Source organism: Pseudopodoces humilis, chromosome 24, assembly GCF_049639895.1.
Source record: "Pseudopodoces humilis isolate 2021_Gansu_Grassland_sample_001 chromosome 24, ASM4963989v1, whole genome shotgun sequence".
In the NCBI taxonomy this organism is placed as follows: domain Eukaryota; kingdom Metazoa; phylum Chordata; class Aves; order Passeriformes; family Paridae; genus Pseudopodoces; species Pseudopodoces humilis.
The window spans coordinates 6,538,171-6,556,585 of NC_142223.1; the positions used below are offsets into that span (position 1 = coordinate 6,538,171).

Consider the following 18,415-nt stretch of genomic DNA (forward strand, 5'->3'; position numbering starts at 1 on the left):
AGATTTTGATCTTCAATAATTGCATGTGTGACTTTAATCATGCCTTCATTCACTGGAGAGCTCCAGCCTGGCTTGTTGGGAACAGGAGGTCACAGTGGCTTCGGCCCTTTAATTGGATGGCGAGGACAGAACCACCAGAAATAAGGAAAAAAATTAAAATATTCAGTAAATATTTTGTTTCTGCACTGAGAGAAAAAGCCAGCTCTGCCACAGCATGGACATGAAATACTTTTCATTCCAGCAGTGAATTAGGAGGTGTCCAAACAGAAGCTTCCAAAATGAATATGGGTTTAAATCAGCAAATTTGGGTAAGTTGCTCTCAAAGACTTCCAGAATACTTATCCAGGGAACTTCTTGAGACACTTCACTCAGGTTTTTAATGAGCCTCAGAACAATGAGGAAATACAAGGTAAATGGGAAAACACTGCACTGTGACTGTATTTTAAAAAGCTTAAGCAGAATAATCCACGTAATTTTATAACCCCCAGGAGAAATAATGAAATAGAAGAAACCGAACAAGTAATAATAAATTAACAGAGGGTGATATAATTTATGCAAATTAAAGCTTGTTAATGGAAAAGATGTTAAACCAATATATCTTTTTTTGCTGAGACAATAGTGCTGGTGTAACGTGCTTGGATTTCTGCGAGGTATTTGCTCTGACACCACACAACTTTCTGGATGTGGAATCAGAATTCTCCTGCAAGGAGAATTCTGCCTGCCTGAATCCTCCCAGCAGCCTGGGGAAGGTGTCCCTGCTCAGGGCTTGGGATGAGATTTAAGAGCATTAAGGTCCCTCCCAACCCAACCTATTCCAGGATCCTAAAAATGAGCAACTTGTCCCGTTCTGCTGGTGAGCGTGGGGTTATTCCCAGGGCAATCAATTTGCTCTCAACTCCCACCACTCTCACCCAATTCTCAGCCTCCTCTGTCCTTCCCTCTCACTTTGCTCTGTGTCAGAATTTCCTTATGGTATGGGGGGGAAATCAGTTTTCCCTCCTGTTTGCAGAGCTTGCCATGAAGAGCAGCGCAGGGGCTTGGAGGAGTCCCACCACAACACCAGAGTGACTCTCAGGATGGAAGTTTTTCAGCTAAAGGAAAAGCACAGCAACTTAGAGCACATAATTTCAAATATCCTTTAAACACACTTTTTGCAGGTCCTACAGTGATTTAAAGACAACAGCAGACAGATCAAAGGTAGAACTAAATCCTCCCAAAGCAAGGATGATTTCTGCCCTCTGAACACACCAGGGGACAGAAATGCTCCCCAGCCTCACGGAATTACTCTTAACTGAACTTATTCCTGAGAAATCCATCACAGCAAGGTGAGACTTCAAAAAAACTCCAGATCCACATTGCTGATACAAACAAGTCCAGATCCAGACCTGCATGAGCAGCTCATGAATTTCAAGCCAAAGATGTTTTAAGAAATCACACTGCTAATGCAGGGATTAGAAAATGAATTAGATTTTAATTCAGAATTCAAAGCATTCTGCAGAGGAGCAGCCAGGCTCTGCTGTGAGACCATGAACTGTCCACTGTGCCTGCAACCCCCTCAGCAGGGGTGTCTGGAGCTGCACCACAAAAAAAATCTACCTGAATAAATCCCTCTGCTCTGGAAGGGCCAACACAGCCTGATAAAATCCAGAACTGCTTGAGGGCCAGAACACCCCAGATTTTCCACGCTCTGCTGGGTGTCCTCTGGTGCACAGCAGATTTTGATGCCAGCCCTGCCAGTCTGAGGATGAAAAAGAAGTCAGCAGAGTTGGACTGATGTAAATCTTGGCTGATTGTGATCCAAGTCCACCCTGTTTTAACCCACTTTTACTGGAGCTGTGAACACGATGGCATCGGTCCCTCTGCAGCCGAGCAGGATGAGCTCCTAAGAGTCTGAACACACAAGAAACAAAAAACTACCCAGCCATTCATGGCATATTTTCATGTATTTTCATTTTCTTTCTGTAACTCTAAAACATTATAATACCTAGGAGTAATGGTGTGCAATGTTTGAGTAACCCCAGAGTTGTAAATTCCAGTGCATGAATCATCCCTGAAGAACCTTGCAGCGCCTTCCTCTGCAAGGGTACTTTAGGGTTAAGTGGGTGAATCACAAGGGGGAAATAAAAGAGGAATTGATATTATTGGCCCCTCTGGGAGAGGAAAAAAAATAAAATTAAAAAAAGGCAGGTTTGTGTGCTTCACCCCATGCCACAGAAAAAGAGATCTCAAGAATCACAGCTGTGACGAGCAGTGGGGAAAGTTATTGATCTAAAAGAATTCATTTTTATTATAAGGGCTGGTACTTTTACTTATTTAATAAAGGTCTGGCATCAAATCACTGTGAATTTCAGGATTATCTAATTCCATCTAATCTCATTCAATCACTGATGCTCCAGACTGTAGCAGAAAGGAATGTTTGCCCTTTCCTGTCTTCAGGGGCCATCTCTGGTTGCCCTGGCAACCCAGCAAAAGCAGCTCCCACAGCCAGTGGCACCTTTCACATCCATCTTGGGATAAAAGGCAGGGATGGGGTCACAGGGGAGCTTTTGAGATTTGATGGGCAGAGATGGGCAGGGAGAGGCGAGCAGGAGCTGCCCCTGGGCTGGGATCCACTCCCAACCCGAGTTAGCAGAGCTGATAAACACAAACCCCAGGCCAGGACACTCCAGGCAGGGAACTCTTGCTCTTCAAAGGCATCAGGGAAGTTTCCTGCCATGATTTAGAGGCCCAAATGAGCTGAAGTCCTTTAAAATTCCAGAGCTGCTGTTGAAATCAATCCCAGCACCAAACTGGGCACCAGCTCCAAGCAAACACAACTTCACTGCGGTTCTGCCACCAGAAATATTCCAGCTTCTCCATTTTCTGCCCTCTGGCTCTTTCATCACCAAAACTTCCATCGGTCTCGAGGTTTCCTGCTTCCCAGTTCTCAGGAATTGCCATTCCCAGCCCTGGCTGGTGCCTGTGGATGTCACCCCAAGGCGACGCCGCCTCCCTGGCGGGGCTGGTTGGTGAACGCTGCCGTGAGTCTCCTGCAGCTGGACATGTGGGACATTGAGGAACCTGCTCTGGACAGGGACTGAAGCTGTCTTGACATCTGAAAATGAGGGATTTGATGTGCAGCAGTATTTGTGTGCAGCTAATCAAAAAACAGGGTAAATTTGGGCTCGATGGCCTTCCCAGATCCTGTGGCTTTGTATCCATGTGCAAAATGAAGTAAAATGTACAATTTTCCCATGGACTAGAGGCAAAATAAATGAGCAAGAACATTTTAGTGCTTGGGAATTCCCTCCATTCATCCCTCCTCATCCTCAGACACTGTTACAAGAAAACCCCTTATCAGATTGTATTTCTGACCCAGGGGAATGTGTAATTTCCTCCCTGTCCTCGCTGCTTTGCCTGAAATAAGAGCCAAAAACAACAGGAAGGAAAGGCAGAGCAGGGGGTGTGGGCAGAGACACCTCCACTCCGAGCAGGGGAGAGCACAGCAGAGCTGCTGGGCTTTATTTACAGACTGCACCCGATTCCTGCAGCATTCAGGAGCTCTTCAGGAGAGCCTTTCCCTGCCCTCAGCTGGAAAACACAAGTTTGGGACAGAGGCCCTGTAATGAGCTCTCCAGTGACATCTGCCAGGAGTGAGAGAGGTGAGCGTGTCCTGACAGGAAAAAGCAGCCCTGAAATGGTGAGAATGGTGAATTCTTCAGCTGGGGAAGTGAAGATGATGCATTTCAATAGAGGGGAGAAGGGAGGGAAGATACCAAACAAGGATTTCTGAGCAGCAAAACATTTTCCAGATAAAGGAAACAGACTGGGCATAGGAGAAACAGGGCAGGACAATGCACAAGGTGGGAGGGGGAAGGAAAATCAAACAAACCCCACAGAAACAAGCAAACAAGGTAGAAAAAAGAAATATAGAGAGAGCAAAAGAAGTGATTTGATAAGCACAATATTTTGGCCAAGCAATAATTAAATAAAAACAGCGGGGATTTCTTTTCCAAAGTCAAGGGCCAATCATAAAATCCCAGACTGGTTTGGCTTGGAAGGAACCTTAAATCCCACCCCTGCCACGGCAGTGACACCTTCCAGGTGCTCCAAGCCCTGCCCAACCTGGACACCTCCAGCAGGATTCCAGCAGGGAGCTCCTCTCTGCCCTCCCTGTCCCAGAAGTGAACCAGAACAAGCACTCTGCAAAGTTCATCATCCCTGCAGACCTGAACTGCTCAATAGTTTTAAATTAACAAAGTTTTTGAGGGAGTTCAGCCTGCTCTTGGTCACCCTTTGCCTTTCAGCTCACTGAAGGCTTTTGCCACCGGGCTCCAAACGAGCAGCGCTCCCCTTGAGCCAGGCCAGCGAGTCTGGACACAGAGCACTGCAAATTAAAACCAGGTGTCTGTGCCCTCAAGCACCAGAGACAGCCCTAAGCACTTTAATGACATCTCTAAATAATTTTGACAGCAAAATTACTTCTCCTGTGTCACCTTTACACTGCCCTTGACACGGCGCTAACGAGATGATGCTGTTTCCCCTGCTTCTCTACATTTATTTGTCTGTCTTTCTTCCCAGGCTTCACTTTCTTTTCCTCAAAGCAGAATTCCAGCAGCAGGCAGCAGTGCCCAGATTTCCTGGGTCAGACTTGCCCCCAGAGGGGCTGAGGGCTCAGAAATTGCCTTTTCCTACAGCAGAGCCCAGGACATTCCCAGGGAATCAAGCCCGTGTTGTTGTGCGGTAAGGAATGCCCTCTGCAGCCCGAGAGCACCCCAGGAGAAGATCTGCTCCCTCCACACACCAAGCTCAGCACAGATTTTCTTTGCCTCTCTTCCAGGCAGGGTCAGACTGGCCTGGTTTCCACAAGCACTGACCTCACACAGCTCCTCCTCTGCCCTTCCATCACACCAGACCTTTCGCCTGCATTGTCTCCTCCCTGCTCCCTGGAAGAGCAGAAATCTTCACCCCAGTTCCTGCACGAGGGCAAACCTCGCCCCCCTGAAGCTCCTTAAAGCTCCCTGTAAGATAAAATTATTTTCCTAAGCCACAGCTGCTTCTACATCTCTGCTGTTCACTCACAAGCCAGCAATCCAATTAATATTTTCCTTTCCAGAGGGTATTTAATAATCCACAAAATTAAATCCTTCAGCATTGTGCTGGCACTCTCAGAGCCATTGATCTGGGTTTGTTTTGCCTCAGTATAGAACAATAACTGCTCCTTTTCTTGGTGCACCCTCCAGCCCCTGGCAGTGGCAGCTGCCCAGGGAGCAGAGCCTGGACCATGAGGAATCATTTCCAACATGCAGAGCATTCCAGAGCTCCTCTCCCAGCCATGCTGATTCCCATTTCCAGCTGTTTGCCCCTGAAAATCCCCTTTTGGCAGCGCTCTCTGACCCCAAAGCAGTGGGGTTTAGGGGTCTTTCTGTGACAGCAGCAGCACAGAGGCTCCCACTGCCCTCAGAGCAGGAACCCTGCGAGCTGGAGCCAAACTCAGCACCCCTGCCCAGCACTGCATGGGCTCTGGGAGTCTCTCCATTTCAGAGCAGGATACACCTTATCTCCAGTTCCTCCATAAAGCTGAAGTTCAACAGAGTTTGAATCAACTTCTGTTAAGAATTCAAGTTGAACTTGGAAGTCTGCAGAGCAACACAGATTAAAATCCACCTTGGCCAAGTCCTTCAGGAAAACAAAATAGAGCTAAAAAACCCCACAAACAAACAAAACCCCCCATCTATCTCCAAAACCTCCAACAGACACCAACCTGAACTAAAATGTGCTGGATTATAAGCAACAAGTCAAATCAGCATGAAACCACAAATAAAAATCAACAGACTGTGCCAAAGACCTTGGGGGGATTTGGAGGTTTATAAGTCTGCTTTACAGAGGGGCTTTTTCCACATTCATGAGGCAGCCCCGAGGGACACAAAGGCAAAGTTATGAAAACAGTCCCCTGCACATAAACCCCAACATTCTCCAGCTCCCATCCCTAAGCCCACGGCAGCTCAGAAAGGAACCTAAATCAAATCTACTAACAGTGAAATTTCAGAATTAATCCTGCTTCTACAGGCAGCCAAGGAAATTCTCCAGCAGGCAAAGTCCTCTTACCATAGCAAAGTTCTCCTGGAAGACTCGTGCCCGGTGTGGGAGATTCCCCTTTTGGTCAATGCCTCTGAATTTGGATCCCACCACGCTCAGTAGCCCAAGGATCTCCCTTCCTTGCCCAGGTGCTGCTCTGCTCCTGGCTCTCCAAGGAAACTGAGCAGCCAGGAGGGGAAGAGCAGAAAGGAGATGGAGCCAGAGCCCAGCACCACAAGTGACACAAAGCCACCCCTTGGGGTGACACAGAGCTGCCTTCCACCCCTGCACCCAAAACAGGGACCAGGAGAAGGCTCAGAAACCTCAGGGCTAAACAACAGATTTTGCTCATTACTGGCATTTTTGAAGTTAGCAGCAGATAGTTCCTCCTTCCATCCCTGACAAAGTCTTGGACTGACGCCTGAACCTCAGGGCAGCAAAGGAAAACAACAACCGCGATGACGAAAAGCAAAAAGCAGCAAATAAAAGGAATCAAATATAAATCAAGCCAAGAGCAAAACACGACCCCAGCAAACAAATGAATTCCCACTGTCAGTGCCCCAGCCACCACAACCACCCTGTGTGCACGTGATGGAGATGGGACAAAACCCAAACATTCATTGCTTTTTGTTTTGCTTTGTTTGAATGTGGGGGGATGGAGAGATGGAGGGATGGAGGGATGGATGGACGGATGGATGATGGATGGATGATGGATGGATGGAGGGAGGGATGGAGGGAGGGATAATGGATGATGGATGGATGATGGATGGATGATGGATGATGGATGGATGATGGATGAATGGACGGATGATGGATGGGTGATGGATGGATGGATGGATGAATGGATGGATAGATGGATGGATCCACGGATGGATGGATCCACGGATGGATGGATCCACGGATGGATCCACGGATGGATCCACGGATGGATGGATGGATGGATCCATGGATGGATCCACAGATGGATGGATGGATGGATGGATGGATCCATGGATGGATCCACGGATGGATGGATGGATGGATCCATGGATGGATGGATCCACGGATGGATGGATGGATGCACAGCCGGCCGGCGGCGCGGGGGCAGCCCAGGGGAGGAGGCGCCGGCGGGGCCGCTCCCCCCGAGCAGAGCAGGAAACCGGCGGTCGGTGGCAGAGCGGGGCCCGGCGCCGGCCCCGTCTGCAGCTGCAGCGAACGAGCAGCGCCGGGCGGCGGGGGGCGGGCGCCGGGCCCCAGCCCCCCCGGGACACGGGCGGGGGACGCGGCGCCAGCGGCGGGCGGGGGGGACCCGAGGGGACCGGGGGGAACTGGGGGGCACCGGGTGAACCGGGGGGGGGGGGGGGGGGGGGGGGGGGGGGGGGGGCGGGTGAACCAGGGGGAACTGGGGGGCACCGGGGGGCACCGGGCACAGAGCCCCATGGGGAGCAGGGACGGCTCAGGATGGCCCGGGGGCGCTGCCAGCCCAGGGGCCGGGGCTCGCTGCAATTTCCTCTCCAGAGAGACCCCTCCTCTGCCCCCCGAGCCCGGCAGGGACCCGGGCAGGGGCTCGGAGCTCACGGTGCTGCTCAGGCTGGCAGGGGACACTCGGCACGTCTCGTTCCCGTTCCCGCAGGGAGAGCCGGGCTCAGCCCTGGGAGCACTGCCCCTGCCCTGGGGACCCATGGATGGGGCTGCAGACCCCTACAGGCGCTGCCTTGCCCCCTTCCAGAGGCACTGCTTGAGGTTTCCTGACCTATTCCCGCTGTCCAAGGACTGATTTCAGCGCAGTGGAACCAGCTGCAGAGGGGATCAGCTCCCCATCTCCACACCCGATCACACAAGGAGTGGGCATTGCAAGTCTGTCATCGCACTATAAAATACAAAGCATTTCTGCTTTTGAGGAGAATCAGCCCTTGGATCTCAGCGGTGCTTGAATGGGCAATCACTAAATGGGGAAATATAAACCGTGCCAGACTCCTAATCCTCCTCCTGGTGTGACTGTTCTGGATGTGCAGTGCATGTAGCTACCACAAAGCACAACTAAAAGACTTCATGTTCAAAATGTGGAACTGTCCTTTGGTCAGGGACGTGCGCTAATTACAGCACAGAAAGTGCAGGGAGCATTGAGAAACACAGCTCTGACAGAAGTCCTCGCTGGGCTCTGGCCTTGCTGTGCAAATTCTGACATCCAAACCCCCTTTCCCAGCTGGGGAAGCAGTGGGAAGTGAGCCCAAAAAGATTTATTTCTCCTTTCCCAAAACTGCAGCAACCTCTTTTTCCCTCTGTCTGTACTTTCCAAGCCCAGTTTTCAAAGGCTGTACCAGCCACTGGTTTCATGCAGAGCTGTCATCCCATCTGGAAATGCAGAACCCAATCCCACACAACTCCTGAAAATGCAGCTGCTAGCAAAGTGTGTTATGACCTTTTGGCTACTGCTAGCCCAGAAAATATCCAGCAGACAGAAGATCTGGCCAGGTACTTCTCAGCATCCCCACAACAGCAGCACATCCCTGTCACCGGCAGATTTTTGGCTCTGAGCCGCACAACTGGCAACTAAAGCACAGAAAAACTCAAGAGCTGGAGAAAGCTGCTTACACCACTCACAGTGTGTCCCACGAACTCCAGGAGCTGGGAAGAGCCAGGTTTCAGCACAAACTGCCTGGCAGTGCTGTGGGGTGGCTGCTGCCACAGCACACGGGCAGGACACATCTCCCCATTAATTGGTTAATTGATGGAGCTGTTGATTACTGCTCCGAGCCCCTTTGCCCATGGGATGTGGGTATTTGTAAGAGCCAGGCACAGACACCACCAGGAAGGACTGAAACTCCCAGCTCTGCCACTCTGAATCACAGACACTGCAGGTGAACACACATTGTCCACTCTAGCCCGAGCAAGCAACAAAATCAAAAATGGTTGATTCCCACTGGATTAAAGCACTTTAATTTCCAGCTCTATCTGTTTCCACAGTGCTACTGGCAATGTTTTAAGTCTCTGTTGTTCTTTCAGACCAAGACCTGCTTCAGCTCCCCAAACCAACAGCTCTGCCCTCCAGTTAGATGTTATTGTACTTTATGGTTATTTTTACACACAATGAACTGTTTTAATGCCTTACTTTACTATGAATTCAGTCGCCTTTTATTTATAGCATCAACATCTTTTCCACAAAAACACTGATGAGAGATTCTGGGTGTCTCAGGATAAAAGCAATACACAAGGAACCCAAAAGTTGGGAAGGAAAGATCTGTAAAGCCATAACTGATCTATGCCATGAAGGACGCTGGAGTTGTAAGCATTTGAGCTGCTCCTCATGCAGCTCACCTACCCGATGGTTTGTAAACTGTGGCTGTTCTGACTCTTAGCACGTGGGCACAATCACGTTTCCCTTTTGCTTTATTTAGCCCCTTTCACACCTCTGCACAACGCACAGAAACGAAGGGGTGGGAATTTGGAACAGGCTCTCAAGGATTTGCCTCTGCACACACACAGCTCCTCCTGAAAACCGAAAGATCCCACCGAGTGCTGCTTCCTTCAGGTCAAACCCTGCTCTTCCCGTCTGCTCTGCTTCCAAGCTCCTCTCTGCTCACCTCTAACACTGCTGGAACCCTCACGGCACAGGCAGGGCTCTGGCAGCCTCCATGAACCTCAGAGATCACGGTTCCACGAGCACAGAAGCAAAGAGATTGGGTTTTTTCGGGTTTTTTTTTCTTTTTTAAGGTTAGGAGGCAGAGGAGAGGGAAGATGTCTTAACTAAAGCACAAAGTTTAACAATAATCTTACCACTGGAGACGAAATTCGACACCCAGGGCAATCACAGATTGGAGGATGTACCTGTAAGATTCCTTTGGACATAAGAGTCTTCAAACTTTTCCCTATATGCAGAGAAGAAAAAGCAGAAGAAGAAGAAAAAAAAAAGAATCAGCACGTTTATAAAAGGAAACTATTCAGGGAAGGGGGAAGGGGGAGGCACGCGTCTGCTTCCATATAAACAGCCCTCCCCTCGCCTGCCTACCAGCACCCACCCCCGCCTGCCCCTGCAGCCAACTTTGTCCCCCGCGGGTCCCTGCGGAGCGGAGCCCGGCACGGCCCCGCAGCCCTGCCCGGGCTCGGTGCCGCAGCCCCGGGGAGCCCCGGGCACCTCCCGCCGGTGCTCCGTGCGCTGCGCCTCGCTGCTCCCGACTCACCCCCGAGCAACGGAGCCTTCCCGAAGGCAGCGGGAGCCCGGCCACGAAAGAAACGGCAGCGACAATTAGCGCGGCGGCGAAGCGCTGCCCCCGCTCTCCGGCGATCAATAACCGAGGCGAGGTGTCAGTCACCTCCTAATCGCTCCTCAGCCCCCCGGGCTGACACCTCCAGCTCTCAGCTCATTACGTGCCGCCCGGGCTCTGCCCCCCCGGCCCCGCTCTCCACCTGCCGCCCGCAGCAGCAGCTCCGCCGCGGAGCCGCGACTGCGGCGCCGGCTCGGGCTGGGAGGGGAGGGAGGCAGGGCAGGCGCCCGTCAGCAGCCGCCGGCGCCGCGGAGGTCCCGCACCACCCAGCTGCGAGGGGAACACCCCCTCCGCCCCGCCCGCCGCCCCGCCGGTGCCTGGCCGGGCCGTGCTGCCGCTCCCCGCGGCGCCACCGCAGCCACCGCCACCGCCACTACAGCCGCCACCACCGCCACAGCCACAGCCACCACCACCACCGCCACAGCCACAGCCACAGCAGCCACCACCACCGCCACAGCCACCGCCACAGCCACCACCGGCGGGCGAGCGACCACCCCGAGCCCCGGGACCCGCACCCCGCAACCCGCCCGCTGTTCACATCTCCGCCCGCCACATGAAACTTCTCTCTAGCGGAGAGCAGCCCCCCAAATCCCCCTCCCCCGCCATCCTTCCCAAAAACCCTCCCTCCCCAAACGCAACCGTTCCCAAATCGCTCGGAAAAGTTCGGCGGTACCGGAGCGCGGGGATCCGGCGGAGAGGGCCCGGGGTGCGCGGGGAGGGGGCTCGGCCGCGGGGGACGGGGGCTCAGCTCTCCCCGCGAACGCTGCGCTCCCCGCGGCTGCCGCTGCCCGAGCACGGGGGCGAGAGGGAGGATGCTGAGGAGGAGCGGGGCGGCGCGGGGACCCCGCGCACGGCGAGCGCTGCCTTTACCTTTGTGCCTGATGCTGCGCTTCCAGTCCTTGGCCGTCTCTCTGCCGCTGACAAACTGGAACTCGTTGGGGGTGAGCCACTCTCCCCGGTACCGGATAGAGGGTCCTTTGCTCCCTTGGCACAACTTATTGATGTAGAGCAGCGCCTTGTTCTCCCCGCACTCCACCTCGATGCAAGGCTCTCCGTTGTCAAAGAAGGGCTGGAAATCCGGGATGGAGGAAAACCTCTCCAGCATCAGGTCCTCGGGGAGGTGGTGGGGGTGGTGCGGGTGGGGGTGGTGGGGCTCGTGGAAGCCCAGGTACGCGCGGTGGGCAAAGATCTGGTCGTAAGCCGGCGGGTGCGGGGTGACCACCGGAATGGCAGCGGCGGCCAGAGGCGCGAGGTAGTCAGGTAAGGTTTCCATGGGCTGGTTAAAAGCTGCCAGGGCCATCTCTTCCCTGTCAAGTCGCTCCTTCTTGATAGCAGGCATGGTGCCGCCGCGCTCCCCGTGCGCCCTCGTCTCTCCAAAGCACAGCGGCTCCAATGTCTCCGGTTCAACTTGCCCTCGCTCTGGCTGGAGTTTGGATGAAATGCGCCAGCAGCAGCAGCAGCAGCAACACAGGCACCTTTGGCGCTCGGGTGCCGGAGGTGGCTGGTATCCCCCGGAGCAGCCCGCTAACAAATCTCCTGGGCTGGCTCCCCAGCAGAGCTGTCTGGGATCCCTCTCCCACGGAGAGCCTAATGTACCGTACACCCGGGAGCTGCTGTGTGGCTCGCAGATCTGCCCCTCCGGACTAATACCTGACATCTCGGAGAGGTCTCTGCTGCCGTAGACATTATTTTGGTTTAAGGAAGAAAAAAAAAAAAAAAAAAAAGAAAGGGAAAAAAAAAAAAAAAAGCTTATTGATTCCCCTAGATCAACCCACCTTCTCGCCAGGCTGAAGGGTTCCCCGCCGCCCAGCCAGCCCCCTTTCACCCTGCCCCCCTGCTTCCTTTAAACTGACACCTGGTTTATTTATTTATATGCAATAATTAAAATTAAACGCTGCGCCCCCGCCGCCGCTCCGCGACCCCTCCCCGCCCCGCCGGCGCCCGCCGGGAGGACGGAGCCCCGGCCGGTGCCGGCTCTGCCCGCGGGGCTCCAGACACCCGGGCGGCGGCGAACTTTCCCCGGGGCCGCCCACCTTCACCTGCGCGCTGCAGACTCGCCCCGCTCCCACCGAAGCCTTCCTGATCCCCGCCAGTTGGGTTTTAATCCCCACTCCTGCAGGAAATTTTAAGAAAGGCGGTGTTACGCTCCTTATCCCTCTGTGTACATATATATATATAAATATAAACACATCTACACACGCACAGACACACGGACATCTACAGTGCCATCCCCGCCAGCTCTGCGCTGCCCACGCCGCCGCCCGCAGCCCCCGAGCGCCGCGCCGGGCTGGGCTGGGCCCCCCGAGCCGGGACAGACACGTATTGATCGGGGCTCAGAAGTCACCGCACAGTTCGGAGACTCTGACCAAACAAGATTTCCCTCCGCCGCCGCCGCCGCCGCTTCTCTAACTTGGCCCATTTAAACAGCGGAGGCGCTGGGAAGCGCCGCGCCGGCGGCGGCGAGGGGGTGAGCGACGGACGGCGGGGCCAGCGCCGGCTGCCGCCAGCCCGGGAGGGACCCGGGGCCACCCGGGACTGCCCCGGCCCCGCGGGGACACGGCCGAGCTCCGCTGCTCCCCACCCCTCTGCACCCCCGTGCAGGATGCTCGCTCTCCCTGGCAGCTGGGACCTGGCTCCAACCTTCCCTTTTCCATGTAGGGATGGATGGATGGATGGATGGATGGATGGATGGATGGATGGATGGATGGATGGATGGATGGATGGATGGATGGATGGATGGATGGATGGATGGATGGATGGATGGATGGGTCCATGGATGGATGGATGGATGGATGGATGGATGGATGGATGGATGGATGGATGGATGGGTCCATGGATGGATGGATGGATGGATGGATGGATGGATGGATGATGGATGGATGGATGATGGATGGATGGATGGATGGATGGGTCCATGGATGGATGGATGGATGGATGGGTCCATGGATAGATGGATGGATGGAGCAAGGCTTAGGACACACGGGGTGAATTTGTTTTCTGTCACAAGCTGTGGCAGACACAGCATGAGGTCCATGCTGAACTGCCCCGAGAGGACAAGGTGGCCCAAAATGAAGTTGTGTGGTTGTCACAGGGACGTGACACCTCAACAAGATGGGGTTCCCTGCCTTTGGATGCCAAAATGGGATTGACTGGGCAGGAAGAATCCTACCAAGGAGGGAAACAAAAATAAATTATCCCCCTAAACATGGGACAAGGAATGTGACCCACGAGTCTCTGCCAGGACACAGAACAGTGAGAGTTCTGTGTGAGCTCTGCCTCAGAGCTCCCAGAACAGCACACAGTTCCCAGCTTTGTCCCAAGCCGTGTCCCCTGATTTGCCTTCCTGCAGGGCGAGGTGGGGGCAGATTGGCCCTGCCCTGCAGACGGTGAGCAGAGGATTTGCTGTGTGACACCAGCCACTGGCAGAGCTGGTGGGGTCATTTCTGCCCTGCCACTTCTCAGTTTGCTCGTGACACTGCCTGACCACAATCCTTGTTTCTTGCCATTTTTTCTCAAGGAACTCCAGCTCTGGGATCCATCTTTGCTTCTGGCTCTAATGAAGGAGGCAGATCCACAGACCCATCAAACCCTCTCATTCAGGCTTTCAGGCTTAGGCTCTTATTCTTAATGCTTCTGATTGCTCAGGATGACAGGGGAAAATCACTTTCTATTATCACCTAATGATCCAAGGAAAATGCTTGGAAGAGGCTGTGGGAGACAGACATTTGTGTGGCAGTCAGGATTCTGGATGGAGGGCAGGTGAGGGGCTGTGTGGTGAGAGGAGCTCACTCTGAGCTCCCAGAAACCTTCATTCCTGGCACATCCAACTGCACTGGGCTCTTAAGAGCCTTGAGATCTTCTTCAGACTTCTCTTGACTCCATCTTCTTCAGAACTTGGCTTCCTGGGCCTGATTTCTTTTCACTTCCTATAAGGGAGTGGGGATGTTTTTCTCAAAGCTTCCTTCCTTCACAGCCATCAGGGTTATTACTGTTCCAGCTCCGTTCCTAATGGCAGCTCCACCTCAAGTGCAGGGACAGCTTGGCCACAGCCTTCTCCAAAGGAAGGCTCCATGTTTCCTCCAGGAGAGGTCACAGGAGAGCAGGACAGGAATGGAACAGATCCTTGATGCTGCAGGAACCTTTCTCACAGAGGGAGGATGTTCTGGCAGAACTCAGGGAAATTTGAGGGGTGCAAGAGGCACAGATTGAGACCGATCCCAGCAGCCTCTGACAAGCACTGGAGCCACAGGCAAGTCCTGCCTGTAATGAAGAGCAAGAGCTCTGGCTGAGTGCAGCAGCAGAGCCTGCAGTTGTTCAGCTCCAGTCTCTTTAATAGCAGAGCTTTTGGGATTAGTGTAAACAGATTCACCACTGGAGAGCAGATCAGAGAGCACTACGCAAATCCATGTGGTTAGAGGGGGAGCCAGGTACGCTCTGCAAACTCCACACGGAGCAATTGGAACAGGTTTCCCAGTCTGGGGGCAGGAATCTCCCTGGCTTTTGGTTCTGTGTTTCCAAAGTGAAAGCATGATTCTTAATTTGCTCACAGAGGCACTACCACAGCAAACAGAGCAAATAGTGATAATTTTTCAACATTCAGTTCCCCTCCTCTGGGATACATCACCTTGGATTGAAGCAAAACCTTTCTCTCAGGTCAAATGTGTCAACAACTGCCAAGAGTTACCTGTGCCAGAAAGTGTTTTCTAAGTGGAGATAATGCTTCAAGCACAGCTCTTCAACTTAAGAAAGAAAGATTTTCCTCCACATCCTATCACCAGTTTCAGGGACAGGTTACTTATCCTGGATATTCCTCCACTATGCAACCAATAAAAGAAGGGAAAACTTCCTAAATGTAACTTATTTACATGTGTTTCAGTAAACCTCTAACTAAGTTAGGTTCTAGAGATCAAAGGTCCTTTGAGCTGTTTTAAAACCTCATTGCAGATGCAGGCCCTGCCCCTTTACAGGAAAGACAGGTTGGGAGCAGAGAGACACCCAGCTACCTGTCAGATGAGCAGCCTGAGCTCAGGAAGGAACCCAGAGCTCCTGTCCCTGCAGGGATCCAGCACAGATTCCATCCAGAGCTCCTGGATCCATCCAATCCAGCACAGATTCCATCCAGAGCTCCTGTCCCTGCAGGACCCAGCACAGATTCCATCCAGAGCTCCTGGATCCATCCAATCCAGCACAGATTCCATCCATAAACCAATCCTCTCCCTACCAAGTCACTGCCCCTACCAAAGGACAGCGGAGGAGCCCAAAGAGCCACACCAGCACCTCCTGAGCCAGCCAGACCCATCCCTCAGCCTCTGCCCCAGTCTCAGGGACAGCAGGGCTGTGGCACAGCCAGGATTCCCTGCTCTTTGTGCTCCGTGTGAGCAGGCAGAGCCAGGCTGGGGATGGGGATTGCAGTACGAGTAGCCTCAGGCCAGACTGCTTCATTAGCAGAGATATTCTGACAGCCCAGCACTCAGGGAGGGCACAGGTGGCTGTTCAGGGGAGGGAGGTTGGGAAAGGGCTTTGCCTCAGGAAAAATGCTTTCCCAGGAACTGCTGGGCTGCTCCCCTTTTAATCCTGCTGCTTCAGAGCGCTGCCTTTTGTTGGGGTGGAAATGGAGCACCGTGGAATTCCGAGTTTTCCTGCCTTTCTGGAAGTGTCATGGTGCTGTGGGCTCACACACCAGCCAGAGCTGGAAGCTGCGTGCCCCCCTCGTTACTGAAGGTGTTGTGGCTGCCTCCAGAACAGCCTGGGACACGAGCTTTGAGATGTCTCTCCTTACCCAAAGCATTCCCACAAAATGCCTCTTCCAAATCACCTTCCCTGCTAGTGCTCTGTGCAGCTCTATAACCAGTCTGAGTAGATCAGAACTCAAAAAAACCTGCAGGAATTAAATGTCTGCTGGGAAGGAGTGAAGGAACTTTTATTTGGGAGGCAAGAATTCCAGTTCTAAACCTAGAATTGCTCCTTTCTCCTAAATAATAGGGGCACAAATCTATTTCTGTTAAAACCAATGAGAAATTTTTTAGTGACTTCCCTCTTCAGTGTCCAGTCCCCACAACACAGCAAGAGGTTGCCCTTCTCTGCAAAGATTTTGGAAAACAAGTTTAGTTACACTCAAGTGATGCCTCCATGGTGCAAAAAAATCCCTTACAGAAATCACCAATGGAATAAACCTTAAGTATTAAAGAAATAACAGTTCTCGGGCCTTTTCCCAAGGCAAGAGCTGCCTCTTTGCAGCTTCAGTCGCTGGGCAGCTCCCTGTCCTCCTCCTCCTGTCTGCATTAACCATTCTTTGTGCACACTGCAATTAAAAATGCATCTTTCTCCCTTGTCTGTTCCTCTCTCCTCAGAGGTTATTTATTGCTAATCTGTAACTGGTGTGAAAGAGATTGGTGTTGTGAGGCATCCACCAGACTCCCCTTTTTCCTGACACCTTTATTCCTCTCTGCCCACTGCTAAGAGCACCTCACTGCATCAGGAGATGCTGAATTCATGGTCACATTAAGCCTGGCTGTGTCCCAACACCTTTTCCTACTCCACTTCCCCATCTTCCTGCCTGCCTTCTCTCCTACAGCCATGGTAACAAAGAATGGACACAGCGAGGAACTGACTGTCCAGGAATGTGTGCCTGCCTGGAATCCACGGCCAGCTTACAGCAAGCAGAAATTAGGGACCCTTGAAAAGCAGGAAATGTGAGGTGTGCCCTCCTGGCATCAAACAGGGCCATGAAAAATAAGCCATGGGTGACTCCTGGAATTCACAGGTGAACTCAAACATGAGTGCACAGAGCAGCTTTTTGGTGTGAGAGAGATGAACCTTTTTCAAGAACCCTTTGGAAGTGATGTGCCAGAAGAGTCTGGTGTAGTCAAGGTGTGACTGCTTTTAATACACTCTAGGAAGATCAAATTAAGGACTCGGTAGAACCTGTCTTGACCAATTTAGGAGGTGCTGAAGTGCTTCCTTGAGCTGGCTCCCAGCTCCCAACAAGTCAATTAGAGCCAACATCTTCTGAAGTCTTTAAATCACCAAGTGTGATTTAAACACACTCTGCAGAGAGGTTTTGTGTTGCTCTGATTCTCCTCCTTTCTAGAAACGGGTGCAGTGGAGTCCCTGCCCTGGGATTAGCAGCCAGCACCTCTCCTGCCCAGAGCTGCACCCCAGCAGGGTGCAAATCCCCGCAGGAATTTAGCCCAGCAATTCTTGTTCCAGCACCTGGAGCTGGGTGTGCACACAGGGCTGCTCAGGGCTGTGGCTGTCCTGCAGTGTCACACACAGCAAATCTGACTGAATTCCCTCTGGGACTGTGGAGGGACATCCCACAGGAGCTCCCCAACAGGAACCTGTGTTTCTGCGGGCAATTCTCTCTGCAGCTCGTGGTGCTGGGCTTGCCCTGCAGCCATTTCGTGGATGATGTGAGTTCAGGAAGGCAATTCCAGCATCACAGTGACCAGAACATGATCCCTTCTACACATTTGTTATATTTGAACAAAGCACACCCAGAAACAACCCCACAAACAGTCCCAGGCATGAGCAGTGGAGTCACAAACACACACCAAGAACTTTGTTCTTGCTCCTCACTCAGCTCCGTCACTCTGAGGTCCTGGGGCAGGATCACACGAGGGCTCCTCTTGTTTGGTTCAGTTTTCTTTTAAATCCCACAATTCCATAAAAACAGACTACTCGATATAAACCTGTTGTCATGACTACGCTGCAACACAGGGCTTTAATCAAACAGAAACTTAGATAAGAGATAAGGAAGGGATAACCAAAACAAAACAATGGGAATTTCAAAAAACATGTAAATAGGCATTTGCATTTTTGGATCTTCTCATGTTGATTTGAGTTCCTCAGAAGAGGAGCAACTTCCCTGCTCCTTGACAGCCAATACAGTGTGGACAGAAAAGCTGCTGCTGCAGCTGGTTACCACTGGGTTTTATTTCTTGACAGACTTCCAAACAGGATCTTCTCTGCATGTGGAGTCAGGAATTCCAACCTCTGTCCCTGCCTGCTTTGCTTCGCTGGGGGACTGCAGCAGCACCTGGGGGATTCAGGTGTTTCACTCTTCAGCCTGGGAGCAAACATCTCTCTAAAACTCCTGAGGCATTTCCATCCCT

The 18,415-nt window shown here is 52.5% G+C and overlaps 1 protein-coding gene across 5 annotated transcripts in view; it reads right to left on the bottom strand.

Moving 5' to 3' along the window:
• The window catches only part of SAMD11 (sterile alpha motif domain containing 11), an 83,810-nt gene extending 71,418 nt beyond the window's left edge, over nt 1–12,392 (bottom strand). Inside the window, exons 1-3 of one of the 5 annotated variants that reach the window (XM_005530445.3) lie at nt 12,341–12,392; nt 11,172–11,971; nt 9,814–9,905 (exon numbers count right to left, since the gene is read on the bottom strand). In XM_005530445.3, the coding sequence (XP_005530502.2) occupies nt 9,814–9,905; nt 11,172–11,958 (879 nt within the window). In that variant the 5' untranslated portion in view covers nt 11,959–11,971; nt 12,341–12,392. Of the gene's footprint in view, nt 1–9,813; nt 9,906–10,217; nt 10,475–11,171; nt 11,972–12,340 lie in introns of those variants that run through there. The other 4 variants (XM_088066469.1, XM_014259191.2, XM_088066471.1 and 1 more) reach the window with 4 other exon arrangements.
• Nucleotides 12,393–18,415: the final 6,023 nt, after the last annotated feature.